The sequence below is a fragment of the Medicago sativa genome, chromosome 3 (assembly GCF_051527215.1).
Source record: "Medicago sativa cultivar Bolivia chromosome 3, Bolivia_mono, whole genome shotgun sequence".
NCBI classification, from domain to species: Eukaryota; Viridiplantae; Streptophyta; class Magnoliopsida; order Fabales; family Fabaceae; genus Medicago; species Medicago sativa.
The window spans coordinates 87,087,077-87,097,565 of NC_140751.1; the positions used below are offsets into that span (position 1 = coordinate 87,087,077).

The window sequence follows — 10,489 nt, forward strand, 5'->3', positions numbered from 1 at the left end:
GGTTAATCACTGCCACGTCATCAAATTAGCAAAATGGCATGGGAATGGACAAAAATACCCCTGACTTATTTTTTTCCCAGATTGGCTTAAATATGATTTTCGTCCTTGTAAAAAAAACTTTGAAAAACACCCCTGTAAATATGGAAATAAATTGGAAATTTTTTTTTTAAATTAAAAAAAAAATTCAAAATTCTGAAAAATCTTTTTTTAAATTAAAAATATCTGAAAAAAATAAAAATCATAAAAAAATTTCGGAAAAAAACTGTTAAAATTAAAATTTATGAAAAAACAAGTGAAAATTAAATTTTCAAAAATTAATTTTTTTTAATTTGAATATTATATATTACATTTTTTTTAAAATACTGGAAATTATATTTTCAAAAGTTATAAATTTTGAGATTATATAATTTTTAAATTTATTTTTCTTCATATTTTAATTTTTAAACATTTATTTCCATATTTAAAAAAAAGTAATTTCCAATTTTTTTCTTCATATTTAAAAAAATATTGGAATTTCCAATTTATTTCCATATTTACAGGGATGTTTTTCAAAGTATTTTTTTTACAGGGACGAAAATCAAAACTGACCCAAATTATAGGGAGGAAAATCATATTTAAGCCATTATGGAAAAAAAAATAAGACAGGGGTATTTTCGTCCATTCCCATGCCATTTTGCTAATTTGATGATGTGGCAGTGATTAACCGGGAAGAGGGACGAATTTTCAAATGATTAACTTTTACAGGGGCAAAATGGGTGGATTAGTAAGCTCAGGGATGAAAAATCAAATGGCCTATAATTGCAGGGATGAAATGCATATTTTACCAAAAAAAAAATTACTCCCTCGACAGGGCTCGTTCGTTCACGCTTGTAAATCAAATTCTCAAGCTTACACCCTTAAAAACTTGTTTAAATTTCTCTAAAAAAAAAAGAAAAGAAAAGAAACTTGTTTTGACACGCGGCGGTCGGCACTCCAAAGGGTCGGATTTATGTCAGTTATTTTGTAGTATTAATCAAATGTTATTTGAAGAAAGATTAGTTTCAAAAATTTGGAATTCATCTAAAGCATGTAAAGTTTGGCTAATGATTATTTCATGGATCAAATTCGAGCTCAATCTTTTCGATTATAATTAAAACGCATGAACCTTCATTTTTATATTTAAATTATCCGTATATCTCCAATTTAATCCTTAAACTAAAGAAATGTAAAATGATTCATAATTTTTTTAATATCAATCAAGTTAGTCTTTAAATTATCATTGTCTCTCCTATTTAAAAAGTAGTTGTAACCTAACTTGACCAGGAAGCCAGAGTTATAGACCAAATAAAATTAATTGTAGTTCATCATTTGTGAAAAGAATAAATAAGTATCTATGAGAAACTATTATTAAATAATGCTTGTTGAGAGAGTCTTCATATTCATACATACATTGTTGTCCAAATTCCTTCCTTCCAATCTGAATCGTGCCTTCACTAAACAGCAGCTTTTTACTTGTTTCGGCAGTCAATCCAGCCTTGAACAACTAAACCGGCATGTTCTGCAAATCATTTTATTTTATACTATTCTTTTTATTAATCTAAACGTAACGTATTTGTCATCAAAACTCATACCCATTCAAACTTCCCATTATTTGTCATTCTTCACCTAGCTAGGCAAATGGAAAACGTGAAAATGCAATGTCATTCAACGCGCTACTTTTGGGACAAATACAATGTCAATACTTATTCCTTCCATATTATTCTTTTGACAGAACATAGAAAACAAGTGATATTTGATAGATTCCTTCAATATAAATACATGTCAACTAACTTCAATATGTTTAACATTACTCATGTTTAACATTACTCTTCAAAAAAAAAATCCTTCAATTAATGTTCCAATAAACCAAACTCTAATATAAAATTAAATAATGACAAATGATAATTTAGAAAATACTTATTATATTTAGAAAAATAAATTATGTTTAATAAATTTTATAATTAGTGTAGAATTGATTATTTTGGTTAATATAGTACTTCATCTATTCTACAATAATCAATTTATTTGCAAATAAAATTTATTCCAAAATTATTAGAGTACTTTTGTAAAACGTACTATTCATTTTTTTAATATCTTCACGGTAAAATTTGAAGACTAATTTCTTAGGGTAAATGTGATACATTTAAAGAACACCGCCTATGGATCGAATATTGGACCAAATTAAGGAACCCAGGTGTATATCGATTATTGTAGGAGGAATGGAATAATAGTCGAGGGGAAGTAAGCATTAAGCAATCTAGTAAATCATTTACTCTTTTTTTCATCATAGGTTTCCTCCACTAGAGACGATTCTATTCGAAACGTGACAGACACTTTATTTAGATAATTCTTCTAGCCATTATTCGGATATCGATTGGTCGTCGTTGATAACCATTTACTCTCTTTAATTCCCTTTTGCTTATCCCAAAAAAGGTAAACCATTTATGAACATAATACAAGCGCGTCTATATTTTATTTTGGTTTTTGACCAGTGCTACAAAGAATAATGTGTATCGTTTCAAACAAGGATCTAGACCAAACACACATTAACATTGCTCATGGCCCATGTTAACGCATTTCTCTGCCTCAATATTCTTGTGAAACAAAACAAAGTGTGACATTTTCTGGCGTATGATAAAGTTGACCCAAATAGTAGAAGTATCTTTTAATCTTCACACGAAATCATACAAGAAAGCAAGTTGCATTTGTGCTCACAAGTAAAATGGGAGAATTTTTACTTTGCACCACAAGTCACATGAGGAACAAAAACAATATGCTAGCTGCCTCTACTTTTCCATGATACAATCTCCAACGCCCTATAAAAAAATTGCTTCGACCCTCTGTACCATTTCCCTTTCAATTCAAATTCAAAAAGAAAAATGTTTCAATTCAAATTTAAAAAGAAAAGGACACAAACTAATTTCAATTTCAATAAGTATAATAATAAAATCTCCTTTTAATCATCATAGCTATCTGTGTCTTGTATTTGAACGAATTGTGACACCATGCAAATACTTTGTATATCCGACCAAGCTGAGTTTTCCATCAGATTTTCTGATCCAATCACCCATTAGAGAGTAAGCAGAAGGACCCAAATTCATCTCCTGAAAAAACACAATATCTCGACGTGTTAAGTAGGTCATTTCATGGCGTTTTAGATAAAACTAACACAAGTAGGTGTGCTCTTAGAAATCGAATGTGCAAACCTGTGCCAACTCTTCGACTGAAATGACACGGTTTCCTGCCTCGTCAAAATAATCATAAGCTGTGGTGGCAATTTTTTCCCATTCTGGATGAACTTCCAGCTGGTATACACTGATTGCAGCAGCGCAAAACTCTTCGAAGTCCAATCTTTTATAGGAGAGTGGATCCATCTTATTTCAAGAAACACACAATTCAGATATTTCATATTATATTTGCATTCAAAGAAGAAAAGAAAAATTCTTTCAAGGAAAACAACAAAATTTATAATAGTTCACCTAATGATAAAATCCAAATACGATCATATACTGATACCATCTGAACATTTTTAAAGTATAAAAAAATTATAGTTGCTTCCTACCACCTGTTTTCACTAAATACCTCTATCAAGAAAATGAGCAGGACTTAAAGGTTACAACATTTAATTCATCACAGTGGCCCCTTTCCTTTATGAGCTCACAGTGACCCCTTATATCATCTAACTTGTTTTAAGTTTATCATATGGAGCAAATGGATGAAGTTTGAAAAATATAAATACATATATATCTCAAAACAAATACGACTTACCAAATTTAGAATGTCAGGGACCCTTGCCTCCTTCATGGCGTCAGTTGCATTTTTCATGAGAGCCTGAATTTATTATTATTTCAGTTTAGAGATTGTGGTTGTTTGTTTAAGAACATGTCTTAATGTAATAGAAGGAATACATTTGAAAAAAATCGTGCACTTACAACTCTGAAATTCTCAAGTGAAACGCAACCATCTTTAGGTTCCAAAAGGCTAAATTGTGCTCTAAGGTAGGTAACCTCGTCCTCCGGCAATGCTTTTGAGAGAGCCTGCATATATACAGAGAAAATTGAAAACAGAAAACATTACTCTTCTTTCATTGTCCACAGACCTCACAAAGGGAAAAGAAGGGGAGGATAAAAATGCATTTGTAATAATGGTAGCATAATAGGTGACTACCTTCAGTGCCGCACGTTTCAATGGTGAGGCGCGCACATATGACTTGACTAACTTGTAAATCAAAATATCTAAAGGAACGGCATTTTTTTCATCTCTCAACCATGGGTGAGCTGCAAATATGGAGGCAATTTAATATTACAAATCACGGAATAAGATTTAGGAGTGTTTGTGTGTGAGAGAATTCAATACAAACAATTAACCATTAAGTTAGGCATGGTCTGAGCAAAATATTCAAATGAAACATACATAAAGCTTGAGCAGCGGTCATCCTTTTCCTGTGGTCCTTGTTCAAAAGTCTCTTCACGAAGTCTTTAGCTTCCGGTGATATTGATGGCCAAGGAGAATCATCAAAGTTAGGATTTGCTCGTAACACGGACCGGAAAATTCCTGATTCTGTCCGTGCCCAAAACGGTCTACTTCCACATAACAATATGTACGATATAACTCCAACACTCCACAAGTCTGCTTCAACGCTGTAAGATCTATGGAGCACTTCAGGGGCAACATAGTAGGCACTACCAACAATATCGTTGAGGCGCTGATCTGCATGTTTATAAGAAGTCAGTGCTATCAATGCAAAAATCAATAGGAGAACGGAAATGTTCATAAGGCAGAATGAATGATATATAGGAGTACTTATTCTGAATAGTGGAGGGAATCATAAACCTAGAACTGAGGCATTCCTGAGATTCATCTAAGCCGGTAAATTAGTGAAAATCATTTGACAAGCAAATCGATGTAGGCCTGTAGGGCTTTGTAGGGTGGGATTGAGAAGAAAATATAGAGAAATCTTAGATTTATTTTTATGGTGTGTTTTTGTAGAGATTGATAAATTAATGTTTATAATTACTAATTTTAAGAGTATTATAGCAACATGGATTGGATCCAAAGAATTTATATAAACCCTCCAAACTCCTCCTCCAGTACAATTTTTGAGTTGCTTTATTTCGGAAGGATTTTGTAGTATAAAGAAAAATAAACCCCTCAAAGTCCTCCTCCAAAAGCCTCAATTTCTTCCACTTCTTCTTTCCTTTTTTTCAAAGCCCTCCCATCCAAACTCACAAACTCACCCTTAGATTTAGATGTCCATCACAAAACTAATGACTGATGAATTGTAATATGGTAAAATATCACAGTTCCTAAAATGTACTGTGTAGGTATCACACAAAATAAGGAACTGTCGGACCATATTGCACAAAACATGTGATATTTTATTCCTCAGTTATTCTACGAAAAAATTGAATGTGAGAACTGAGAATTCTACCATGCAAGTGCATAATATACTAAAGCTGAAACTAGGAAGAAACTTAAATACATAAAAGTTAGGTTGGTTCGATCACATTACCTGGTCTAACAAAATCAGATAGACCAAAATCAATAACTTTCAGAACAGCATCCTCATCTTTTGAGACAAAAAGAAAATTCTGCAAAATAGACAAAACATTTAGGGTTACAAGTTTATAGATTAGAGAAGTAATTATACAAACAAAATAATTCCTTGTTCACTGAAAGGCGTGGCCAGGTAATGTAAGTAGTTCAAACTTCACAATGCCGTACCTCTGGTTTTAAATCGCGGTGAACAACTCCCTGAAGATGACAAAAGGCAACTACATTCAGAATTTGTAGAAGAATAACTTTGGCGTCTTCCTCTGTGTATCTTCCACCTCTTCATTAAATAATTAACATCAAAAGAATCCAATTACCAGCATGTTATTTAAAAACCGAACTTCTGCAAGAAAAGTATGGAGGGACAACAAAGTAACAGATAGTATAAATAAATAAAAAACAATCTTTCGGTTTTACCTATCTAGAATTCTGTCCAGTAATTCTCCACCCTCGCACAACCTGACAAGAATAAGAATATCTCATTAATTCGACATAAATTACGGATTTAACAGTTGTATGTACTACCCAGCTGCAAAATCGGTTCATGTTGGGAACAATATTGAAAACATGTACTTATGATGAAGTCCTTTACACCCATTAACTTCATGAGAACATAAATCAACCAGTTGATAATCATAAAATCCTATCAAGACTGAAAGCAATTTTCAGATATAGTTGTTTCTATACATACTCCATCACAATATAGACGTTATTCACATCCTCAAATGCATCATAAAACTTGACCAAATTCCTATGTCCAGATAAGGCCTTCAACATTTTCACCTCTCTCCTCACATCTTCAATTGCTATTGCTGAAGTCATCTGCCATATGAAAATAAGTTAATCGCAATAAACATCACCAAGCAAAAATTACAATGCGGGATCGGGAAAAGAAAAAAAACTTAAATCAAATCTCAATTCATGTTGATATATGTCATAAAAAAAATAAAGCGACAAACAACCACAACATAACAATAAGTGATTCCCCCGCCCCAAATTAAAATTTACTCTCAGACACCAATTTGATTGTTTAGAGAATAATGAAAAGTTGCGGGAATATAGAGTAAGCTTTAGTTCAAGCTCGTCCTAGAAACATCACCCATCAAAGCCCAAGTAGCTAAAGTAAAAGTTCTAAATTGTCTGATTCCTATAGAACTTGCAATAAAGTTAAAAATGTACAATTCTTGTAATGTTCATCAATAAGAAAGGTGTTGTTTGTTCCCTTTCTCCGTGTCTGATTCCTATAGAACTTGCAATAAAGTTAAAAATGTACAATTCTTGTAATGTTCATCAATAAAAAAGGTGTTGTTTGTTCCCTTTCTCCGTGATCTCAATTTTCCTCTCATACATGCTACACTCCAATTCAGTTCATAATGGAGTTGAAAAACAATTATAAATACCAAGGTTGGGTATATGTGTTTTTTACTAAACACCAATATGTTTACTAATGATCAAACCAGAAGCCTAAAACAGCTTTTGTCAAACAAACGATTTCACTGTACAAACAAAACGGTTTCGCCCATCCATGTGTTTTGGTAACAAAGGGATATGACCAATGAGCTTCACTACACAAACAAAGGAGCCTGCACCGATTGAACCACAACCAATTGGGCACAAATAGAACCAAAAATGCAATGATTTGCCCTTGCTATAGAGGTTGCAACTTCACATTTTTCTTAATTGTCTCATGCCATATAAGAATTTTTACCACCCAGTGCTACAAAGCTCCCACTACAGCATGATCTAGAGAAGGGTTGGACCCTTTGAAGGTGTTCTGTAAGCAACCTAACCTTGCATTTGTAAAGTATATCCAGAAACCCGATTTTAAGAGCCATGATTTTCTACTTCTAGTCTCATACTAAAACCTCCGACAATTTTGCTACCCTAATCTCAAATGTAGGTGTTATCTAGCATGATTAATCCTGTAATGTTTGGCTTTCCGTACTTTCGAATTTTATTGGAAAAACAGGTTTTCAAGCATTTTCCTTTCTCGTAATAGCATCTACGTAGATAATGGCGGATAGTTGAGTGTGGCGGCTAACTCCCAAAACGCTATAGTGGTATGGCGGGCAGCAGTATGGCCGTTACGAAGTTTAATGAAATAATACAGGAAATATATACCATACACATATAAAAGCTAAAAAATAGAGAGAAAGTTAACCCAAAATTAAAGACATATTCACGGTTAATAATCAAAATTTATTGTTACCAACATTCAAACCAATTTGAATCAATTAAGTTTCAAGGTAAAATGACCAACAAGTTCAAAAGCAAAAAAGCGGAGGCCCTGACTATAATTTGGCGGCATGTTCGGATTTTCGCGGCAACTGTTCGGCCACTACAGCCGCTACTCAAAATGTAACGCATTGGAGTTTCTTGTTTAGCGCATATATGGTACACAACACCACTATAGTAGCAGCCACTGTGGAAAACGACATCTTACATCACCAATAAATCCATTTCGAATATCAATGCAAAACTACTACCTAACCAAATTCTGTAACGTGTTAATGGTATTGGTATGATATCCATTCCGAATATATCAGACTAAACTCGAAACAAATTCAAATTCAGCATCATAGTTTTCCAAAGAAGAGTGCTTAACCGCTAAATTGAGCTTCCAAATTCAAAAGGTAAAATTGAAAACACTAATCACATATTACATTTCCCACTACAATATGATCACAAAATTCAAATCAATTAGAAAAATACTCAGAAAAGTCAACAATTGATCCTTAATTGACCAAGAGTACTAAACACGCATCAAATTATTAACAATTGACTTTCAAATTTCAAAGCAATCATAATCATAATAATAATCAAAAACAAATAAACAATATGATCTTAATTTTCACCTTAGCTTTGGTAATGATTTTGACAGCTACTGAAATTCCCTTGAGTTCACCTTTCTTCCCTTTAGCCCAACAAGTATGACCAAAATGCCCTCGACCAACTTCCTTCCCAAGCTCAAATTTCGCCCCAAAATTCTTCCCATAACCAAAGCTCTTATCCAACGTTCTCTCTCCACCACCACCGCCTTCTCCATGCTCCTCCGGTATAGGTCCATCTTTCGGTTTCATCTTCCGGTATAAGTCCATTATCGGCTTCGCCGGAGACGGTGGAGGAAGTGGCCACCTGAATTTCCTTCCCGGAGTCTTCGTCGCCGGCGACGGCATCACACCTGCCGGAAGAGGACTGTTGAAGGGACTTGTGGAGAAAGAGGTTGCCGGAGTTTGTCTTCCCGGAGTAGCATCACTGACACCGGAGACAGGTTGAGAAGCCGAAAGCGGTGATGGTGTGTGGTGCGGTGGTGGTTTGTGGTGGTGATCGGTGGCGACGGTTTCGTTGTCGACTGCGATGCTTTTGCTGCAGCAATGACCCATGGTTAGGTAGCGTAGGTCGGCGGTAGTGGATTGTGATCGGTGGTAGTCAAATAGAGAGAAGAAATGTCGCCGGAGAATTTGAGAGAAGAGAAAATAGTGTAGAGAGAGAAAGTAGTAGCAGAAGAGAAAAATTATTAAGACAGAACGCAAATAAATGAGTTAAATTTTTATGAAGTTGTAAGAGAGAGAGAGAGACTTGTTTTTTTGACACAGTCCAACTGTATTCATTTATGTGTGAAAGTAAATTGCTTCCTACGTTAGTTGGTTGGCTCTTTTTGTCTCCTTGCAACTGTATATGCTAATTTATCGAGTTAAAAATGTTGATAAAAATTTCTTTAAAAGATTTATCACTATTGTATTCTTAATTCTTATATTTAGATTTGAACTCTCCATGCTTTAAAGAGATTATTTATCATCTCATCTAAATGTTATCGAGAATGTTATCGAGTCTTCTTTTATTTGAAGTGTTATCAAAGCTACATTCTTTAAATCTTTTTATGCAAGTTAGTATATCCGACTAAATGTTACCGAGTCTTCTTTTATTTGAAGTGTTATCAAGTCTACATTCTTTGGATCTTTTTATGCAACTTAGTATATCTGGCCAAATGTTACCGAGTCTTCTTTTATTCAAAGTTTTATCAAGTCTACATTCTTTGGATTTTTTGCAAGGTTTTTTTGTTGTTTGATGAAGAGGTTTTGTAAGATTACTGGTTATACAATTTGTTCATCCCTGAATAAACTTCATTAAAATTAGTCAACAAAAATTAATTAAAATTTATAAACAAAGATAAAAGAATATTTAATTATTATTATAATATATAATTAAAAACTGAAAATGTGCATGGCAGGTAAATTCATACTTGAAAAATTCACTAAATTCATTGAACAGTAATGTATAAAAATAAGAATAAAAAAATTAATACTTTAAAAGGCCAGAATATGAGTTATTTATTTTTTCTTTAAAAAAATGAATTAGTTATTTTTTTAGAGGAAATAGTTTTTTTTTGTTACAGTATGAATTAGTTTGAAATAACCAAAGATTAATCAAATTTGGAAAATTGTACAGGCTTGGAAACAATGATTATTTAATTATGATTTTGTTGTCAAAAAAGCTAATGAGATAAAAACATAGTATTGCCTTGGAAGATAGAGGAATATTCGAGGATTTTGCCAAGAAAAGAAAACCACATTTCTCAACATCAACTTTATTGTCTTTTGGCTGAAACTATTGGTATTTGATCAAGGAATGGCATCACATTAACATTTGACAATTTTGTGGTATACTTTTCTGAATAATGTGGTCTTTTTTTTTTTCCTTTTTCGGTCTAGTTACGGTTTTTTCTTTTCCTCTTTGAATATGCCACATGCATTGAAATTTGGGTTTGGTGTTGTTGAACTACATTAATTGCAATAGCAGAAGGGGAAAGGCACTTGGATACAACTTTCTTTTGGGTTACGGTTCAAGCAAATTAAAAACTGAAATTTTGATAAAATTAACGTACCAAAATTTCAAAATTAGTAGTTTAATGCCATGA

General features: G+C 33.0%; 1 protein-coding gene across 1 annotated transcript; it reads right to left on the minus strand.

Annotated features, from left to right (window-relative positions):
* Nucleotides 1-2,658: 2,658 nt before the first annotated feature.
* On the minus strand, nt 2,659-9,095 carry LOC146941419 (CDPK-related kinase 4-like). Its single transcript, XM_085755179.1, has 11 exons — nt 8,427-9,095; nt 6,263-6,393; nt 5,989-6,030; nt 5,743-5,851; nt 5,531-5,609; nt 4,432-4,728; nt 4,186-4,295; nt 3,951-4,055; nt 3,787-3,849; nt 3,225-3,392; nt 2,659-3,122 (listed from the first exon to the last, which is right to left on the minus strand). Exons 1-11 carry the CDS (start codon nt 8,952-8,954, stop codon nt 2,988-2,990), a joined length of 1,767 nt encoding a protein of 588 aa, XP_085611305.1. The 5' UTR covers nt 8,955-9,095; the 3' UTR covers nt 2,659-2,987.
* Between the last annotated feature and the right edge of the window lie 1,394 nt (nt 9,096-10,489).